A 22,783-nucleotide genomic window follows, 5' to 3' on the forward strand; every position below is an offset into this window, starting at 1 on the left:
CCTGGAGACACATGTTGAAGCTAAGTCTGGAAAACCGAATGTGACTCAGACTATACAATGGAAAATGAAAGAGAAAAAGCCGCAGTGTAACTGAATGTGTGTGACACTGGCCTACAGGGCATGAGATGCCGTCAACACCCTGCCTCACAGTTTGATCCTGGTCCTGGAGTCTTGGAGGGGGCAGGAAGTCGTGATGCTTGGCACATTTCCCCTGGGCGCTGGCTGATGCCCCCTGACAGATTGAGGCTGCAAGGATGTGTTCAACGTCTACGTGTGTGTGTGTGTGTGTGTGTGTGTGTGTGTGTGTGTGTGTGTGTGTGTGTGTGTGTGTCTCTGTGTCTTTGGGAATTTACATGTATCAAAATAATGGGAGGCGAACCGCGCAGTTGGGAACAAGTCAGCTGCAGCTTTGCTTGTTTGTTCAAGCAAATTAGATATAAATTCAAAAATAAATTAGTCATAAAAATCAAATCATCATCATCACTTAATTGATCATCTTACTGAGTTCTGCTCTATTTACTCAAAGTTGCCAAATCACTTTTTAATTTCTTTTGTGTTAAGTCTGATCTGCACAGTTTATGTTCAGTCATTAACTCTGATTCCCACAAGAAATATGCACTTAAATAGTTTGACATAAAAATGAAAAAGCAAGAAATGATTTTGATTGTGTGCTGTTTGTTTGTTTGTTTGTTTCTTTCTTTCTCTGTTTGCCAGCAGCATAAAGGAAAAACTACCAGCCTGATTTTCATGAAGCATTTACATATTAAAAACATTTAAAGACAAAACAATCCAGCATCGCATTACCGCAAATTGTGGTATATTAAATTACTTCTGTGCTGTTGTCGGGGAAATTCCGTAAGACTTCATCTCTGCGCGTGCGTGTGTGAGAACTTGTGAAGCATGGCTACGGCCTGTTTAATGAGATAGCATGTGGTTGGATGCTATGTGTGTGAAATTGAAGCACTGGCAGTATAAATTGAATTAAATGGTTCTGTGTGAGATAAGAATGCACATGTGAGGAACAGCCTGTGAGCTGGCGTGTAGGCCACCTATGAGTGTGTGTGTGTGTGTGTATCTTATGTTATTAACATGGACACAAGAGTAAAGTTTATTGGCAGCAGCTTGGATGGAGGAGAAACAATTGGACTGTACACCAAATCGTGCCAGAAAAAAATTGGTTTCAAATGACTTTTGTACATGTAATGAACTGTGCGTGCAATCCAAATCCTCTGTGGTTTGACAGCCACATGGCTTAGCTTCAAGCTTCCGCTAATAGTGAACAAATACATGGCTTCTTGTACTTGTTCCCTGCAGAAGCAAAAACATCCATCACCTAATCTGAGCCACCCCAAATATGAATTACCATTTGGAGAGTAAATAGCTTCCCGGGTTTTCTTTTGCATCAGCTTGAGTAAAATATTCCTCGAATTAGAAATAAAATCCTACATGACCTGCACCATCATAGAAAGGTCAAACTGATGTTGGTGCTGTGTGTTGACTAGTGCGCTACATGCCGAGGGTCACAGATCACTACATTTGTTGATCAATCACTGATTATCTTAGAAAAACAAATAATCACTGAACTGGAGTGTGTCAGAGCCTGAAGAGAGGACTTCTCTCAACACCACTGATCCATGTGAACCCTTTAAGGAGACGGGGGCTGTTTAGTCAGTGATTCACCTCAGCCTTTCTTTACACTCTGAGCCCTCTGAAAATACCCAAGCAGCCAAAAAGAAAATACCTCACAGCTGTTCTTTCTGCAGCCAAGCCATTCCTCTGATGCTTTTCTTTGCTCAGGCGGAGGACCTATGCCTGAACCCTGACAAGATTTTGAATCCAAACCTTTTTATAAGCTAATCTTTATCCTGTTTTGAACTTCACTTTAAGCTGATAGTTGTCTTTTTTTTGTTTTTTACTTGACTTCAGAAATGCACTTAAAATTGTGGAGGCGTCCTGAGGGCCAATAAGTGAGGGATTGAGGAGAAAACACAAGGAGACTGGGGGTTGGAAGTATCACGTATGCCAGTGGGAATGTCAGTGTCACGACCTTAGAGGAGAAGGCAAAAAGATCAGTCTCCGGAGCGCTTATCTTGCTCTCCATCTGTAGTAGATTTTGTGACACAAGGAGCACAGAGGGATAGAAAACACTTCAAGCGCCCCCCTCACCCCTCCAAATCAGGAACAAAAGCACTCCTCTTGTTTTCTGGCTTGTGAGAGAGGCACACAGCATGAATAATTAACAAGGGACAAACAATAACCATCAGCGGCCATATCTGAAAGTTGTAGCTTATCTGGTAGCTGGAATCAACAGCTTTTTTCAAGAAAGCGATACTCATTACTCCCACAAAGATAATATTACTGTTTGCCTCAGGATACTCTCTAGAAACTGTAATTTGTTCTGGTTTGTAGAACTTTTTACTTTCCCAAAAAGGGATGATTACATCTTCTCTCATCTGTAGAAATAATATGTTGACTTCCACCATGCCTTTACTTATTGGAAACATCAAGTGCATTGTCATTTAACCTTTAAAAGTCAAACTGCAGAAGTGAGTGTTAGACAAACAATTTTAAGCAATGAGTTTTCCGATTCTTTTCTTGAAAAATGTATGAATTGGTATGTCTATAAAATGCAAAAAAAACAAAACGGTGAAAAATTACCTCCAGAATTTCCTACTACTATCACATCACACAGAAACAAAATCCTCACATTTAAGAAGCTGAAGGAACCAGCAAATATTTTGCATTTTTGCTTTGAATTCACTAATACAATTAATTGATTATTGAAAAATGTTGCATGTTCATTTTCTATGGATTGCCTAATCAATTAATGGACTAAACTCTACAACTCCAGTTATAAGAGTATCTGATTTTTTTTTTTTTTAAAGGAGAATTCAGGTGTCAAATTGTTTCGACAACTGAAGGAAGAGTTTGAACAATATTAAAATGTCCTTCCTATAATTGTAACTTTACAAAAAAAAATATCCAAAACTCATCATCGTGGTATTAAACAATAGTTTGATTTTTTTTTTTGTGAAATACTTCTTGTTGTTGTCAGTTAGATCATAGGATCCATAACACAGCCAGACATTTACTCATCTTACACCTCAAAATGGAAATAGATGAAACGGCTAGAAAAGACCTTTGATCCAATTTTGACTGGCGTTGATTAAGGTAGTAACTGCAATTTATTTTCTACTGTGAATTAGTGTTTACCACTCCAAGTAACACAGGAGTGACAAAAGGGGGAAGGTGAACCGGGGGCGTGTCTGCCGGCGGAGAGTCTCCGCCCTCCGGAGCGCAGCGAGCTGCTGGATGAGCCGCTCAGCTTTAAGTGAGTTCACAAAACTGTTTGCATACCAATCTCTCCTCAACACTGCATGCCTGTCCAAACTGGGAGCGCACATTTCGGAGCGGTGGATTTTAATAGTTGGGCACGATTCACTCCAGTGGACACCCAAACTGACCGGCCTGTTTTTTTGTGTCTTTTACCTCCAGTAGTACCGGTCCACACAAACAGGCTGATCAGTACCATTTTCCCCGGGAAGCACCCTGTCACAGCCAGAGGTTTCAGCACGGAGCTCCGCTTCGAGGTAAGGAACGTGTCACTGCTTCGCAGAAGTGTCTCCAACCTTATTAATGTGCGTTGAAGTGAAACATAAAGAATCACCATCAATGGTATTCGTTACTGCCTCGTTGAACGGACTCATTATTTACAACAGCGTGTCTAATGGGCTAATGTTGTGCGCGGTGTTTGGTTTCTGCTTGGGCTACTTTGTTGCAGCAAGTTCCTCAAACACAAAATATCTCGAAAGAGGTGTGAAACACGGGGAAGCGCTCTTGATAATTGTTAAAAGTGATTTATTAAGCTGTTACACCACGTAGACCTGTAGACTCCTGTCCGGTCGCTATTTCCCCCTTAAGGAATAAAAGATTCATCATGCGCACACAATACATATCCACTGTTCCTATAAATGGCAGTTGTTGTTATTTAGTAATGGGTTAGATGATGAGAAACGTGACAGCAGGGGCCATCCGGTGCGATGTGTGTCAGTCTCCAAGCTGGCACCCTTCCCACGGGGGTCAGCCAAAACCGAGGAGGCTGTCTGCAGAGATGTATGGGGTCACCAGATGGGTGTCTCCGCCGGCGCTACCTTTGCTGTAGGGCAGGAGTTCGCTGTCAGTCTGCATTAATCAGGGGGATGCATCATTCAAAACCACCTCATGCTTTCTCTCTGTCTGTCTGATCTAAACTGGAGCGACTCGGGAAAAAGGGGACCTCAGTGCTTTCAGCACAGTCACATGCTTAATCACAAAGTACTGAGCATGTGACTTAACAAGTGTCCAAGGAGGTTTAGGGTGATGTATTAGTGACAAGTTTGCTGCTAAAGTTGAACACTGACATCAGCAAAAAAGTGCAGCTTCAGAGTGAAAAGTTTTTACTCCCACAGATGAAACTCCAGCATCTGTTGCAGTCACAGCAGGGAACTAGGTTATAATCAGATTTTGCCCAAGGAGATAGGCTCCAAGGGACCCATTAACTCTCACCAGTGTCTAGGTGAGTGTGCTGTGCTGGATTGTCACACACCAGCCCTCCATCTCCCAGAGGCGGCTGCAGAGTGTCAGGAAATATCACACTCCAGCAGCTTGGACAGACTAACAGATAAGCTTCTGTTATGATTAATGGGCAGAGCTACTGCTGGCTCATGTAAAGATTTCTCTCTTTCTCTCTGTCTGTCTGCTCTTTGTTCCGCCCTCTTTATTTTCTGTTTTATCACTATTTCCCCCCCCCCAGACTCAAATGAAAAGAAGTGATAGAGAGAGATGCACACAAACTGGAAACAGAGACTTTTTTTTGTATCATCATGTTCTGGATGAACATTTGCCTTGTCAAAAAAAAGAAACAGTGGTATTGATGCTTTTGGAGCAGCTGCCAGCACTGATGACTAAACTCTGCCTGAAGCCGTCCTCTCGTCAGCTTGGTTCACATGAGCGTTGGGAAAAAGAAATAGTGTTTTTGTTCAGTGATGATTTCAGGGTTTGTAAACGTACAGTGTGATTTATGCGGGGGATAGAGGTTAGCCGCAACAATGCATTTGGCTGCCTCTGTTTACCTCGGAGGATAGCATTTAAATGGGAGCATGTCTGAGTGGATTCAAATGTCCAGCGAGCCAAGCCGGTATTTACTCCACCGACAGACACAGAACTCCTGGTGTGAGGCTTGCCACTAGTGATCATTTTTAATCGTGCCTTTGATAATGTGTTGCTCTTAATCACACAGTGCCAGCAATGAAATGAACAGCAATAACACATTAATATGAAAATGTGAGATGAGAAAGTGAGGCGAGTTCACTGATCCTAAATCCTCCAGTCCCTGGCAGAGATAGGAAAGTGAGAAATGTAGTGTATGGCAGCTCCTGCTGAGAGAGACCGGGTGACTGACTTGATGCCGCCTGGCCTGGCAGAGCATCGCTCATTAAAGGCCTGAAATTAATCAGTCTGTGGTTCCACATGGTTGGGTGCCTCCGATCTCTGCCCCTCCCCTCCCTTTCCTGCTCATACTCTCACTTTCACTCTTTCTCTCATTCCTTAACATCAGCTGATGAGCATGCAAATGAGGCGGCTGCGTTTTTGGCTAGTCATTTGATCACTGGCCGTGAGTTTACATCCCTGATCCGTCCTGCCTCACCATCACATTCCTCCACCTCCTCTTGCCGTCCGTCTCCATCTGTATCACCTCATCTATTATTCCTTCTTCCCCTTGTCCCCCCATCCTTTATCATCCCCCCTTTCTTCGTTCCTGCCTCATCCAGTCTACAGATCACGTCTGTACCCATATCGATGGGTTCAGAGCAGTGGAGGCATGGTGAAAACGAGGCTGGGTCATCACTCTACACTCGCTTTTCCCTGTATCAGCCCCACTACAGCAGCAGTGGTCCGTAGAGAGCCCGGAACTAAATGGAGTATCTATTGGCTCAATGAGAAAATTGCTTTTTTCGATTGCTAGAGGACCCTTCATTTAATGTTTGTGATGCAGAGGCCTCCGCCTGTAATGGGTTCAGCATCTTTGTTGTCAGGAGACATGAGAAAATGAAATTAGCTTTTCAGCTGGCAGAAATAATTTACTTTCTGAAAGGTGTATTTTTCATCAGCTGTTTAAAAGCCATGAAGGTGTGTGTTCTTGTATAGTGTGTCCGCACTGTGATTTGTGAGGCCTGAATGTCCAACCAATGTAGGTTGATGTTGTCAGTGTTTAGTTTTTTTTTTTGCTAAAAGCTCTTCTGCCATATAGTGCTGACTGGTTTGGTGTTTGTGTAAAACATGATTTCCAGTTGTTGGTTGCTGTGTCGGTCCAAAGTCCAGCTGACATGCACCTGCTCTGAAACCAAATGACACATTGGGGCTTTGTTGTATAAATATTGCAAAAATCTTTACATATTTTTTTCACTTGACTTAACTTAGTAGAAGAATTGGTGTATTGATAAAAGCAAAATGCAACGAAGTGCAATGGAAACAGGCTCGTGGTGTAAATTAAGGCCGTCACTTGACGGTCGACTGAAGACACTCAGAACTGTGTTACAAAAGAAACATCTGATCTGTGTGAATCACAAGTTTCTGGTGATGGTTGACATTGATGAGAGAGAGCATGACAGAAAGCAGCTCCACGGTGGAGGAGTTAGTTCCAAAAAGGAGAGCATCAGCTGTTCGACAAACCACAGTCATATATTAGTTTTTACTGAATACTCGAAGGACAACTGTTGCTTCTATGCCGACATATTTCACTCAGTATTTGTATTGTCAAGAATATTATTACAGCAGAAATACCAGGAAATATGCTGATACTGTTTTAGGGCCATGTAACCCACCCGTACTATGGGCAATGTGAACAAAGCATGATATGACCTGATCACATTCGATACGTCTATCAGTACTGGTATTGAGGGGTGACACTGATACTGAAACTGTAGCCTTAAATAAACATAAGGAGTAGTTCATTAACTATTATGATAGTTATTAAGCAGAGATATGTTCATTTTCACACATTTATTAATGTACCATCAACAATTATAACATCTCCTTTTAGGACATGTTTTTTGTTTTTTTATATAATTATTATTATTATTTTTTTTTATTCATTATCCGTTTATATGCCAGCTTGCAGACACTGATGCCTCATAGGAATTTTTGCTGGCAAGTACATAGAAAACACAACAAACTGTAAAAGATCTGCGCACATTATAAAATATTATAACCTGTTTATTAAAAGTTTGTGTAATGTTTATCAATACTAAAAAGGGGGACTTAAAAGATAAATCAGAAGTCTGTAGGTATTTGGCAGGACTCTTGTTAATTCATTGTCAACTTTTAGTCACACAGGATTGACACATTTGTGCATTCCTTTGTCTGTTGCGTGTCTCCATCTGGGTCAGGAAGTAGTGAATGACCTAAACGTGGGGCAGCTGCCAGCCCCAGAGTTCAGTGAGAGCAGGAAGCGGAGGGGCCTCTCTTCCTTTTTATCAGGATGAAGCAGGACGCTGTTTGTGCTCAACCCAAGAATTCGTTGTGCTTATCTTGCGTTCACCCTATTTCCCTCAATAATGGCCGTGCTGAGCAGGTAATGAGGTAAAAGGTATGTATTTGACAAGCTGGGCTCGGGAGATAGCAGGCTCTCCAATAGGCTTATAGCTCGATAGGCTCTTAGTTGAGGGTACACTCAAGTCTGTTGCAGGATGTTCAAATCTATCTTGAAATCCCCACCACTACCACCACCACCACCCACCCACCCTCAGCCATCTCTCCCTCTGCATAATGTGTATCAGAACTAACAAACCATTTTACTCAGGTGTCCATTAAAGGACACTAGTGAGGACCCACTGGTCATTACACAGAGCGAGTGCACTCAGTAAGTCCGTGCGCTTTTGCCGGGAGGTTTCTTCATCACCTTGTGCTCTTTTTATCCCCCAGATGTAGTCAAAGCTCAGAGAGGGGCTTAGGCTGGCCAGGAGTCTAGGTATGTGACACGGGGCTAAAGTGAGGGGAGATTACCTGCCTGGCTTCAGAGAGACTTGGATGTACTGAATGATGCTGAGGTTTAAACCCATCGCTGCCTGAGAGACAGGATGTAGCACAGCCACACAGCCTGTGTGTATAAAAGGGAGGCATTTGTTTTTGTGTTAGCAGGATGTCTGATTGTTCATTCAGTTCTTTGGTTAAGTTCACAGCGCAGTTCTGGGTTGACTCACACTGGGTTCAGTGTTGGCTCACTGGACTGGAGGAAGCTGGGTGGGTTAATCAAGTAGGACCGGGGAGGAAAAGCTAATTTTATAGACGTGTGACTGTTTCCCACTCTCACTGCCTAACATTGGGGCTTTTTACTGAAGATGATATTTAGGGCCCTTTTAATAATTAGCTTCTCACCTTGTTTACTGCATAAACGATCACACGATTTATTTCTCAACACAAATGGAGGATTGTACGATGAATATGAATCAGTGAGAAGTGATAATGCACGTTGCATAAATACTAAAAAAAAAAAAAATACCATCAGTATTCAGAGTAAATACTGTGAGTAGACTCCATCTTAAGACTCAGCTATGCTTCTCCATTTGTAAAATGTGCACAGGCGTTGTCACAGGTCTCTAATTCTGTACCAACGTTGTGTTTCAGACATTCTTCGCCGTTTGTTTAGCTTGTAGCATAAAAGACTTTGGATGTGTACAAGTTAGAGCTGGAAGGATTAGTCCAATTATCAATGTCGATCAATAGTAAATTAATCTGCAACTTATTTTATTAATTGACTGTTGCATGTCTTCAGATATCATCAGCTTCCAAGCTTCTTTATTGTAAGGATTTTCTGCCTTTTATTGTGAATTAAATGTATTTTGGTTATGAAATGTCGATCAGACAAAACAAACCCAAAACGTTTGGCTTTATAAAATTAATCGCATCGTTTTCTGACATTTTATGAACAAAACAGAAACAAGCATCATCGTGCATAGTGAGCGGTAACGCCTCTCCTGCATAGATCTTCAGGGACGTTTACGTGAACTTTTGCAGACATAGTGATGAGGAGACACACCACTGGGCATGAAAGCCATTTCACTTCATTTGTGGCCACTGTTCCACTCTTCTGTGTCTGTTTTTTGAGAATGGCACGGTGCACTGCGCTCACTTCAGATCTGTTTTTACAGCCTCTCCCTGTGACTCATTGGGTCTAATGGTTCTCTCGTCTCCTGACTCAGGCATTTTTCTGATGAAATGGGACTCTCTCCCAGCTTCTGGTCTTTCTCTTTTCTGTTGCCTCAGCCACTGCTGTGTCCCAACTCTCCTCTCTCTCTCCTTCACTTCCAGGCTCTCCTCCTCGAGTGCTCCATCACATGTTTCTAAAACAAGAGAATATAGCATTTCAAGAGCACCCTTATTAACCATCATAGGCTTTTATAATGTGCCCTATTTTATTGCATATTCAGGGCCTGTTTTTATATCCTGTGCCTACAGGGGATCTGAGCCCCTGTAAATATCCTGCTTATTTTTAATCACTGACGATGAGATACACAGTGTAATGTGATATGATAATTGTTACTCAAAATGCAAACACGTTTGCTCTTGTCACAAATTGACTCAGTAATTTAGAGTGCACAAATTATTGTAGTGGTGGACAGTAGGTTGTTAATGATGACCCAGCTAATTAGGCCATCATCATTGTAAACAAATTAAATGCATGTGAGAGCTTGATGTTAACTCATTACCTCACTTTGTCAAACATTCAGCCTGTGATGGGAAGCTGATATGAAGCTCTGAGGGTGCAGCTACATCAGATTTATAGACACAGGGAGGAGAGTTGGTTGGTGTATGACGTAGTCTTGTTTGCTGTCTCGGCTTTTTCAGTGTGTCTGAATTATAGAGTACCCCTAACAGGTTTATTTTCAGCATGATTTGGGTTTGCATCCCAGTCTGTTAATAACACTTTGCCGTTCCAGTCGGTGATAATCGTACAAACCTCAAATACACAAACACAAATGTACACACACACCCCTGCAGCCGGAGCACTGCTCATAAAAGTCAACGGGAAAATGAGGTAGTTTTATATTTACGGCATATAGACCTCATATCTGCTTGAATCTAGGCTAAATGTTTTGCATATAACTAGTAAACATGGCATAGAAAAAGCTTAGCAAAGCAGAGGTTTCTTTATTTTAACTTTGAAGTGATTGTTGTAAACTTCACCAGATATAACTGGGCTAATGTGATTCTCTTTTTGCAAGCTGATTATGTGCATTTGTATTCACGTATGATGGCAATATGAGAGTCAGTACCTTTAAAACGGCCTGACATTTTCTTTACTCTCGGCCAGTTGCTTTTGGCTGTTTTTGAAGCCCACACACCTTGTCCACAGCACTGCTCCCTGCAGCTCCTGTGGAATAACACCACGGTTGTAATCCCCTCCCATAGGGCGAGACTCGCCACAGGTCTATTAGACATATGGGTGCTTGTCAGTCTCCACAGCATCAGGGGGACAGATCAGTGTTTGATTAAAAAAAGAATCCACAGCGGGTTACAACTCCTACCTGAGGAAACTTGGGGGAAGGGCCAGCTAATGATCTCGCTCCTGCCAGGATCACAAGCCTCTGCGATAGACGCTTGTGTTTCCTTTCAGCTTGTTAAAAAGAACAGGAACTGAACAGTCTTTAGAGTTTATAAACTGGTAGCAGTGGGGGTGAGAGCCATCTGTCTTTACTGTTTTCTGTTTATGTTCAAAGCCTCTCAAGTTATTTGCTTTGCTTGTGTGATAATGTTATCTCACCTGAGGTTAAGACACGTCCTTAGAGTGTGATGCAGGTGTGCTTTTCTTGCCGGAGTCTTTGTTCGGTGTCGTCTCCTTTATTGCCCACAATCACACCATCAGACCACATCTGCTTGAACACTGAAGGTGCTGAACTGTTGCTTATAGTGTAGCCATAAAGCCAACTGAGGTTGTTTGAGTTGAGCCAGCGATTCAGAGCAGTTAATGTGAAGACTGAAGTGATGGTTCTTGGACAACCTCCATGCATATTTCTTACCGTGCTGAATTCACTTGTTTGAAAAGCCTCTTCGTGTCTGACTGAATAATAACCTTTTCCTTTTAACAGCAAATCAAATGTACATGTTGTAGACGGTTATTTTTACTTCTCAAAGGGGAAAACAATTAGACAGCAAAGACGGAGCGCCGCGCTGTTTCATGATTTTTTGATGCCGCTTTATGAAATTTTTAACCCACTGCCACTTTAAAAGCGTGGGTTCCCGAGACAGCATTCATGGGTCACTGCGCTAAAACACGGCCTCTGTCCTTTGGGCAAACAGTTGGTCAATGCGAGCTGATGTGTGCCAACTACAAGCAAGTCACGCCATTAGCGTGGAGGGAATGTGTTGCATTTAATAAACTCAGTGGCTCATGGAAGTACCACAAGGAATCCACTGTGGTCTTCTAAGAAGAGCAGAGCAAAAATAGATCTATCTTTTTGAGTTAAAATGCTATTTTTTTCACTGTAAAATTTCTTCACTAATAGTTATTAGGGTAAACACAGACAAACCGTGAAGCATAATTCCTTTTTTCTTAATCCGCAACTCGCTGCGTCTTTTCTTCTTTGAAGCTCGGGGAAAAAGGAGAATCCACTGAATAGGAAAGCTGGCCACTGTTTAACCATTTATATGTTTAAAGAGTGTGATATTTTTATGAAAATGTATTTTGAATCAAACATTTCTGACACAGGAATGCAAGAATCACCTCCACATGTGTTTGTCAGAGATAGCAGAGGCCCGGCAGGTGTCTGCAGCATGTGAAATTAAATTGACTGCAGTGTTCATTGATTTAAGTGTTCAAAAAAAAACAAAAAAGAAAGAGTTCAAACGCTTGGAGAGGTTCCTTTCAGCGGAACATCAGGTGATCTTGGTTTGCTTTCCATTGATTTGTCACCTGTCCCCCGTCAGGACGACAGGCAAGGTTGCAAGGTCGTCCAGCATATAAGCTCGACCACCTGGTTATGACGCTCAAAAGTGTTTGAGGAAAAAACAGACTGCTCAGGCAATTCTCCAAGAGTTTGCACCCTGGAGAAACGGGCCCCGATCATCTTTCCAGATAACACTTGGCAGGAGGCAGATCCCATATGAAATGCCTCAGCACCAGCGTTGAAGCCAAAATAATTTGGTGGGTGTCTCTGAAAACCCCTGAGTGTTTAGAGGTTGTTTTAGCTTCATCTGTAAAGCCACACATGAACAAAAAAAATAATCTTGGACTAATGGCTCCAAACTGCTTTCTAACACAGATAAAACAGCTTTGAAGTGACTTTCTTTATGACTCTCTTTAATACTTTTTAATTTAGTATCAGTCAAGAACCGGATATGATCTCATTTGATCTCACCATATTAAAATGAGACACGAAAGAAACAACGGAGGAAGAGAAAGCCAAAGTTGTGAGCAATTATCAAAACCACTTTTACTTATCTCTGCAGGCAGTTTGGAAACAGACTACTTTTTTTAATTTAATAAGGAACAGATGTCTATTCTTTCCTCCCACAAAGCGTCTCTGGGTCAGCCTCCATACATTTGCCATATCTGGAGCACCCATGCAGTCTATACTGCAAGCTTTCAAAACACCCCCCTTCAAATATTTGGCCGGCTCTTTGTGTCTGTTTCTGTTGCTTTTGGCTTGAAGCAAAGGTCTGTTGTGCTTCCAAGAAGCTTGAGACTTTGCAGGCAGCTGGAGATTTTAAAAAGTTAAAAAACAAAACCATTTAATATATCTCCTACTGCAACTCCACTGCTCATTATATTGAATATCATCTGTAATCTCCCTGCTGCTTTGTTCCTATCTTTACCATTTGGTGGCTGGTATCAACCCACACGTCTCATGGCGTGAAAATTAATGAGCTACATTTTTATCTTTGTTGTGTCGGCTTGTATGTTGCTTGGCATTATGTCTGGAAAACTATACAACAGTTTTCCTGGATACCTGTTAGCTTTTTGCAGAGACTACTTAACCATCTGCAACATTCATTAGCTGAATGCTGAAATTCCTCTAAATTATCTAAAATGATTAGCACTTTAGGCACACAGTTGTTCCGCCTCGACTCACAGGGTTGCTGTACGAGTATCTCAAAGATAAGTGCAAGAATTTTGTATTTTTTTGCATTTTAAAATCAAGTCACAAGCAAATGTTTAAATAAGCAGAAGTGCTGCAATGTGTTTTGCAATAAATATCCCAGTTGTGGTCACTCCTGTGGTCCTGTTATAGAAGTGGGGAGCACGAAATGGGATGTTTATTTATAACTGTAAGGCTGTGGTGGGCTGATGGAGATATGCTACCCACTGAAGCTTCAGTGCTTGCTTGTGCACATTACTCACAATTTCATCAGTGCCCCCCGATTCATACTGGAGCGCAGCGTCAGCAACATCTATTCAAGCAAGACAACTGTCATCAGTTCAGTTTAGTTCAGTCGAGAGACCTGAAGTAAGTTCAGCTGTGGTGTTGTTGCTATTTTGAACTTGTTATCTGCAGGTTCATGCAGAAGCCATTACTATTATGGCTGTCTTCATAGTTTTGTGTGTTTTCAGTCTTAAATCAAAACCAACAATTCTAGATAGGTTTGACCTCACTATGTTGCCTATCTGACCACATTCATCTTCATACAATTGTCTCAGATCCATCATGTTTTGCGGTGTAAACCTATTGACTTGTGTTTCTTTAGGGACTTAATCCTGGACCCTCTCCAAGTAGCTCAGTTTCCATCCTCTCCTCATCTTTCCTCTGTCTCTCATAAATCAATGTGAAGTCATTGCATAAACTCCCTTTCCCACAGCTGGGAACTGTAGGCTCTCAAAAAGAAAGGGTTCCAGTGTGGCCAGTTAACCTTAATTCCCCGATTCCCACAACTGTGACGCTCCTGTCTTGTGAAAGTTTTATTTTGGCCTCTAAATATCAGTGTTTTCAGTGTTTCTTTCATTGCTGATGTTTGATGTTTTATGCATTGTTTTTCTAAGCAGCAGGGCTGTGGAAGAGAACTTTCTCACAGCTGGTGCTGACTGTTTACATCTGGCTAATACACTCTAAGCTCAGCAGATTAAATCTCATTTCTCTGAGTGCTTTTTGTGTTGAGCCAAGCATGATTTCTCCTGACGTCTCCTTGCTTGTGACTCCCTCAGCCTATTGAAGGAATGTTTCTGAAAGCACTCCTGCATTTTCACAAGATTGAACCGTGGAAAATGTCCAGCCCCCTTTTTCCACATTTCAGTCCCATCCTTGCTTCCTCTTGGGACTCGCTCAGGGACCAGGGTACTGTATCTCCTCAAAGGACATCTTTCAACTCTTTGTCCAGGGAGTATCGAGCTCAGAGTGAAACGATGTGGAAAGGAATCTATCTAAAGGTTTTGGAGTGGGCAGAAGTCTTACAGTTTGGAGTTTAACTTTATCCTGGTTTCATCGTTCGTCCGCTGCTCCCATAATCCTCCTGCCATCAGTCACACCCTCCTTTGCTAAAGAACCCAAGTGATAAAACAATTTTTTTGCCCCTCTGGCTAAAACCCATTTTCAGGCTATTTGGCTATTAGTGCGGGCATATTTGGCAGTGCGAGAGACAAAAAGCATGAGTCATTTTCGCTGCTCTCCCTCTGTGATGTTGTGAGTTTGTCACAGCTTGTTACCTGCTGCTTGTTACCACAGCCAACACGAACAGGCTGACATGGATGGGGGATTCGGAGAGATTTGGGGTTCTTTGGCAAATGCAGCTTCATGAGGATATCCCAGTGTGGAGCCTCTGCGCTGAGGAAACGATCCAGATGCAAAGCTTCTGGCTCTCATAACCCAGTGGGACACCTGCCCTGCTGCTCCTGTGCGCAGCCCCCTGCAAAATCCACACACACACATACACACTGAGGCCGCCATCTCCCTGTGAGGAGGAAGGCTGGAATAATAACCTGCTGCTGCTGCATATTGATTTTCTGTGCAGCACGTAAAGTATTTGTGTGCTGGCTTTCTGTTTTGTAATGCAACTCTGGCTTAGCTCAAGTCAAACAATGTGTGACTGGAACAGTTTGTCGTCTCAGTTACTCATAAATTCACCTGAATATAAACTCCTAACAAGTTCACTGTCCTGCTTTACCACAGTTTGAATCGTTTTTCTAAACATAATAGTTCTGAAATTGACATAATTTACAACAAAAGACTCATTTTCCCAACATTGTTTTGATAAACCATGAAAAAGTGCTGGACGGCTCAAACAAATGAACACAACTCAGAAAATGGCTTACAGTAATAATAATAACACTTTTACCCAGGACATCTACTCACCCTTTAGATTGTTCATGCACAACGTCAGTAAATACAGCTGTTGTCTGCAGTAGTTACACACAACACTATATTGATTTTTAGCCTGTTTGTAGGTGGGATGTGAAAAAAACTCAAAGTTAATGCCAATTGCCTATTTTAGTTGGATGCCCTTTGCATTAGTTTATATTTGGGGATAATAAATTACACTGACCCTCTTTATTATTATTGGGCCCAAGAATTTTTTAGCATCCACATGGTTATCTGATCAAAGATAACCACTATGATAAGATTGTTCTTTAATTTCTACGTTATTAGCAGTCAAGGTGGTCCACCTCCTACTATAAATCATTGCAGGAGACACTAAAGTGTCTACAGAGTCTGTTTCCTGGAGTCTTTTGTCCAAATTAAGCAACATGTTGCTCCCTGTTTTCTTCTACTTGTGGTCACCTCAGCCTGAGGTAATGTGAGATGATTGTATTACTGCAACAGTTAATGTTGCCACGACAGGCTTGTGAAATTCAAAATGACACCAGACCTTGGATATAATCTGGGCAGATATCCTGCTGTCTTCCTCCGTGTTTGTTTACACTTTAGTCTTGTAATGTGACCCACAGGTTTGTGCATTAACAAGCTCGAACATGTTGTGCATTGTTTCAGCTCAGTCTTTACAGCATTGTTTTACCTTGTTTCAACATGGTTCAAAACAACGATTTCTATGCCTCAAATATATATGGCAACTACAAATATTTGCCAATCACAGATTCTCACCACCACCATCTGATTTCAGAAGGATGTGTGAGTGAGCTTCACAGGGTGTGTTCAGCAAGGTATGCAGTGAAAACCATTAGAAATTGAAACCAGACCAGGGCCTCAGACTTGGGGCAGAACTGATGCTGTAACTACCAGGCTGTGATCCAAGTGTCCCTCAGCCCAGATTTTGGCTGTACTCTCTTTGTAGGGATTTATATTTCATACTAGTTGTGGCAAAGTTTTTGTTTTCGTTCACACTGCTTACAAAGTGATCATGCAGCAGGCTGCATTGGCACAGCTTGTGCGAGCATATGAACTGTGCGCTCTGAAGTACCTGAAGCTGGAGGAGTTCCTGGACAACCAAAAACACCGAGTACAGCTGGAACTGGAGCCACAGGGGCTGCTGCTGGCCGAGGTGATCTTCTTCAACCCAGTAATAGAGAGAGGCCGAAGACTGCAGAGGCAGAAGAAAGTCTTTTCTAAACAGCACGGTAAAGCTTTCCTGCGTGCCCGTCAGATGAACGTGGACATCGCTACCTGGATCCGTCTGCTGAGGAACGCCATCCCCAGCGGAAGCAACACACCTGCATACACACCCAGTTTCACAATGAGTGAATGAGTCCAAACTCAAAGGCCGTCCACTGCTTTTAATTATGAAAATAAGTTTCATCTGGTCCCATCGTGCAAATAATGTGCTTCCACTTCTTGTGTATCTTCTGCATTTAGATGTTTACCACACATTAGCACATTAAACAGCTTCATGAGTCGAATGCTGACAGGTGGGTCAAGGTGAGGGCACATTAAGAACACATCACAATTACAGCTAATATTTCAGGTAAAGGACATTTTATTCCTGCTGAGGACCTTGTAATGATCATTGCTACAGAATCAGATTTCAACAAACATGCAGGAAAACCTACTCTATGGTATTTTAGCAAGATTTAAATGAGGCCGACAAATGGTTAACAGATGTGTTCTTAACACGTTTAAGTGGCTGGTTTGACTTACAGGACAACAGTGGCCCTATATTTCTACAGTTAATGTCTTGTGGAAAATATCCCACAGGACAGCATGGTATAACAAAGTACAGTTTATTAACAATATATAGTGGTCTTTCAGGTGTGACAGTTTAAAAAAAACCATCAGATTTCACTTAATGTGCTACAAGTACAACTACTTTTTTAAGTGTCTTTTGTTCACAGTAAGTAGGAGTTGTTCATGTGCAGGTTGACTGACAATTTGTTATTATTAGAGCTGTAATTGACAGAAAATGAACCTGCTGAATTGAATGAACGGTTTTCATAATCAATAAATTGTTCAAGCACAAACAGCAAAAGTTTTTTTTCTCAAAAGTTCCATCTTCTGTTGTCAGGATGTGTGTTTATTGTTTGTTCTAAAACAAGTTTGATTGGATGTTTGTAATCATAAAACAAACAACATGAAGAACATTGCATTTGGCTTTGTAGTAACTGACAAAATAATCAGCAGACTAATCAATAGTGACAGCAATCATTTGTTGCAGCTCTAGTTATTACAGAAACTTTTTCATAAAAATGATTTCACTCTCCTGTCAATCTACTAATGTGAACAGACAACAACTTTGGTGTGTTGTCCTCTGTGCACTCGAGCTGAGGAAAACATCCAGAGGGAAGATAATGCAAACTTCCTCGTTGTGCAGGCAGCCTGGATCTTCATGCCGATTCCTCTCTCGGGTTGCAGCTCACTGAGCTCCATGCCGCGCGAATCTCAAGCTTTACTGGCTTCAGGCTTTGGCTGGGATGGAAATGGTTATCGTGTGGCTGTTCGACCACTCACACGGTCCGTGGGTGGAGGAGTTGGTGAACAAACTGGGTTTAACAGTGCTAGACCCCCTCTGTAATGAACTCTTACCTTGGCTTGAAAGGCTACGCTGCTGGTATACTTGCTGTGTTTTTGTAACCCTCACTAAAAAAAGCCTCACTCTTAATTGTGTCCCATGGGTCCCGAGCGCTCAGTATTCACAGCCTTTCCTGTCCCTCGTACTGATCCTCCCCCTCTCCCAACCTTAGCCCCATCATCCCGATTGGACAGGTCTTTCCTCTTTAATCGCTTGACTTCAAAGCAGCATCGTGATGCCCCACAGGCCCCTATAGGCTCCTCAGAGACGGGGGGCTAGCCTTGGGGGCCTGGGAAGTAGGGTGAAAGTGTGGTGGTGGATAAGGTGGTTAGTTAAGTTAGACAGGCATGAGTTAAAGAAAATAACAACAAGTAGTCCAGCTGCTGTTCTTCATCACAGTGTCACTAGAGAGAAGTTGGTGTTGTGTAATTATGGAAGCAGGTTGCACATGTTTGAAAGGCTCTGTGTAAAACACTTCTCGCTCCTCTTTGATGTGGGCATCTTTGTAGAGTTGAGAGATGTAAGCTGCTGCCTGACAAGCCTGCCACACAGAGAAGAGGCCTGGCTAATGTTTGCCACGGGCTCACCACAGAGGTGGACATGGTGTCATCCTCCATCAGCATCAAAACAGCACCCTCCAAACACATTTCCAGCGGCTGCCTTCTCATCAGGTTTCCATTTAGCCCAAAACGATTAACACTGAGAAAACAGAAGACTGGTTAATGAGTTCAATCTGCATCTTCTAGCTGGAATAATTGTGCACTACATATGCGTGAATCCACTCCTGCCCGTTGTGTAACCCCCTCAGAGCTCCTACTGTAGTGCAGAACAAAGAAAACAGTGGGTTAGCTGTGGCCAGAGAGGGAGGGATGAGGGATTAGCTGTGTGATGCCCCCTGATCAGAGTGGGGATTGTTTCTCCATCATGGTGGTTTATCTTTATCTCTTGTGGTTGACTCACACTGTCGAATCGATAAATCCAGATGGGGTAAGGCGATAATTCTGCCTCAGCATTGCCCTCATTAAAGCGGATGTTCAGGAGATATATGGCTGCCGGCAAGTGCCCTCTTTCTCATGTCTGTAATATTAAAGCATGATGTATCTGGACTTTGCTAGAACTTGGCTCGAGCTCACTAGGGGGAGATAACATCCACAGCTGTAGATTCTTCCTTTTATTAAATTTGTTTATTTAAAAGTTTGATTCAAGGTAGAAAAGGCCCCAAAAGTCCCTAAATCTAAAGTTGTCTCTGAAGCTCAGTGTTTGTCCACACTGGTGAGGAGTTGAGCTCAATGCCAGCTGTGAAGTGAAGATGGACGAACTGTCACATCCTGCTTGTTTTCCACTCCGCTTCCTGTCCCCAAAGGAAATGTTGCTGATCAAACTCCCTGCTGTTCTCTGACCTCTGACATTTCAGTCAAGGTTTCCCACTTGATTAGAAGAATGAGGTGACTTTTGGAGCCAAAGAGAAAACACAAATGACTAGTGTCAATAAGTGCACATTGGCTGAACTATGCACACAAAAGTATTCATTCAACCAAAATGTTTTACAACCACATCTAAAGACACATGTTTATAGCTGTTGTGAAAGGCCACACCTAATGGCAGGGGGGTGGGGGAACCTGCCATCAGACACAAAGCAAGTCATAAAGAATTGTAGAAATGAGGATAATACATGGATACATTTGGACAACATTTCTATAAAGACATTCATGGTTGTGCAGACAACATGTAGTAACTGTATAACCAATGGAAAAACAAGGGCTTGAAAGAGAGGTTAAAATCCTCCCGACTCTCACCTCCTGACACCTGATCTATTGTCCACAGTGATCTTCCTCCTAGTGCCGTAGAAACCACATCACTATCATACAGAGAGATGAGACTGACGTTTAAATATGACGTATCTTGGTAGGTGGGTATGTTGTTGCTTCAGCCTACATAAATTTGTTGTCGCTTTCTAACATGCAGCAGTCCTCTGTGTGAGCTGTGTGGATGTTGGATTGTCAGTCTCGACAGTTACAGAAATGTCTTCATTGGAAAGGTGAAGGCGAGGGTACTCCTGTTGCTTAATGGCTACAACACTTTCCTCTGCTATATCGCTTGTGAATTGAATTGTGGGTAATATCTAGGCTGGATATTGTATGTAAAAGCACATCATTTATAATGTGCTACAGTCTCCCACAAGATAGATGTTGATGATGCAATAACATTGCCAGAGCCTGAAATATCAGCAGAGGCTAATCAATTAGTGGCTGCCTTGATGTTTAAATTGCCCACAGTGCTCGTGAGCTTAAATGTCAATGACAAATTGGCAAGAGAGATTTGTTTAAAAGGGAAACCATTGAGCGGATGTAGATGAAACCTTTTCTCTGGCATTGAGTCGTTCCCCCGCTTTGTTGGACCCTCTGTGGCCCGGCCTTTCTAGTCCCCCTCGAGGGTTCGTCCTATTGTTGTGCTTTCTCAGCTGTCTGCACTGATCTCTCCTCGCACCCCCATAACCGATTCAATGAGGCTCTGCGATCCTATTGGTGCTCTACTTTCCCATGAAAGGGTTTCCATGGAAACCAAAAAAATAATTCAGACCCTCAACACTGTTGCTCTCCACCAGCTAAATAGCTCTCTAAACATGGGTTCAAAAGAGACTACCGCTGCAACAGGCTTCAGGATAAAATTTGACCACTCTGCTGCTCAGTACTAAATTACAAACCATGATGATGACAGTTACTTTCCTATCTGCTGCTGCTGTAATATGCCGGAGCAAAATGGAAATGGGTTACAGTGTTGCATAGCCTGGTGTTATGTTCGCTAAACCATATGGTGAATATTTTGTAAATGACTCCTTCAACAAGCTGTGCATCTTTTGGCTCCCTGCGCACGTGTAGCCACTGTGATGTTATTGATTCCCTGAATGTGTGCTTTGTCATGTCTGAGTTCAAGGCTTTGTGATAAGGGATTGTATAATTCCAATGCATCTCTCCACCTCTTAGATTTGTCCGTTTTCCTGACTCGGGCTGTGATTGCCTTTTCCAGATGTAATCAGAGCCCTGTGTTCTGTATGGGGGAGGACGTGTTGCTGTCACTGTCAGTTGGGTTTTGTGTCCCGGTGAATCTGATGTCTGTTGGCAATACGGTGTGTCGGTGGGATGCTGCGGCGAGCTCTATCAGCCAGAATACTCCTGGGATATTCTCCATCCCCAGCCCCTGTCAGATTGACAATACCCTACCTGTATTTCACCATCTAATGTGGCAAGAGCTGCATGTTGTTCATGTCTTCATAGGCAGCTCTCGCCATATTTGAAGCTGTAGTTGTCAGTGCCAGTGCTTTGAAATCTGCTCCAAAGTATTGTCAGTCAAAACTGTGCTGCTGACTATTTTTGCACATGGAGGCTGGAATACCAGCAGTTTAATTGGCTCTCATTGCGATATCGTTATTTTCAGCGGGGAGACAGTTGTGGCAAAGCAGTTTAGAAACAGGAGAAAGTTTAAAGCATTTATGCTCATTAGACAGACTTGGTGGGAGACGTATCCTACATTGACAGTGAAAGCCAGCAATGTGTGGTGAGACAGCAAGGTGTTCTGCTTTCAGTGAATAATGCATGAGTTCAGATGCTCATCAAGGTCAAGTCAGAAGCTGTATGAGGAGAGTGTGGTGTGTTGGGTTTTCTAATAAAGGATCATTAACCAAGTGAGAAAGTACACAGATTCTAATACCTCAAGGCAGATATTAAAGTTTTTCCTACCCAGAACACAGGTCCGAACTGCCACTATTAGAGGCAGCGCATTTTTTTTTGTTCTATCCCTGTTAATTTTGCCTTGAAGCTGAGGAGTGAAATATTCACACAGATAAAACAGTGTTGCAGTCTTAGATTAGCACACTGCTGGGAGCGAGCGCTTCATACATAATAAATGCAAACTCGGTCATTTTAAGTGTCCTAGAATTTTATTTTCTGGGTTTTTCCAGCTCCCAGTCTTATTCCGCTCTAATGACTTGCGTACACCAAGACAAATGTGCCACTTCTCTTTCTCTCGCTGCTGCTTCACTGTTTATTCATCTCATTAGCTCTGTCTTGACCTGTGCTTCTACTGCTGTGTTTCTGTCCAACAGCCCATGAAAACAGGAGAGGAGAGAAAAGCAAGAGAATTCATCAGCTTCACCTGAACAAAGACGAGGACACCAGCAGATACACATGGTATGGTATTTTCACCTCCAAATGCAGCACACGTGAAACAAATCCACAACTTTGCCATCCACCTATATTCCTGTGTGAAACCTATTTCTGACCTTCGAATTCCATCAGCATCTGTAATGTGAGGGTGTTGTCATGAATGATTTCCAGCATATCCAACAGTGACTCCGCTTCAGCACACATATGTTAAACCACTGAGTGAAACAGCAGAAAGAGCTTGTTGACAGACTCTTTTCAGTAAGATGCTGACAGTACAGGCGCAAAGCCATTTTTACCCTCAACAGGAGGCACGGCGCTGGAGTGGGAGCTGGTGCGTGAAGCCGGTCCTGCAAACAGGCAGACCGGCGCTTTTGTCCCTCAACCATCACAGCAGGCTCGCACTGGTCTTTGTTAGCCTCTGATTTGCATTGGCATTTGTAACATTAGTATTCTAAGCACGAGTGAGCAGCAGACATGTATAGATTGAGAGGTTAAAGGGGAGTTTAGACCCAGACACATCAGCTGTAATCAGTCATAGCACATAACCATAAAAGTGGCCAACCAGACAAATAAATGTCTGTGCTACATGTGCAAGTGACATGTAAGATTATGATGAGGTTTTTCAACTGTTTTCAAATTTATAAGTACTGAGGTTAAGCATCATTGTGATTTAATACAAATTGGGTGTTCATTCA

At 42.5% G+C, this 22,783-nt stretch overlaps 1 protein-coding gene across 1 annotated transcript in view; it reads left to right on the plus strand.

The window, feature by feature from the left end:
* Positions 1 to 3,340: 3,340 nt before the first annotated feature.
* The window catches only part of tspan18b (tetraspanin 18b), a 31,754-nt gene continuing 12,311 nt past the window's right edge, over positions 3,341 to 22,783 (plus strand). Inside the window, exons 1-2 of the mRNA XM_069163096.1 lie at positions 3,341 to 3,590; positions 22,028 to 22,112. Of these exons, the coding sequence (XP_069019197.1) occupies positions 22,110 to 22,112 (3 nt within the window). The 5' untranslated portion in view covers positions 3,341 to 3,590; positions 22,028 to 22,109. The remainder of the gene's footprint in view (positions 3,591 to 22,027; positions 22,113 to 22,783) is intronic.

This window comes from Embiotoca jacksoni, unplaced genomic scaffold (assembly GCF_022577435.1).
Source record: "Embiotoca jacksoni isolate LCO1_2020_lvr unplaced genomic scaffold, fEmbJac1.0.p SCAF_3, whole genome shotgun sequence".
Lineage (NCBI taxonomy): Eukaryota > Metazoa > Chordata > Actinopteri > Embiotocidae > Embiotoca > Embiotoca jacksoni.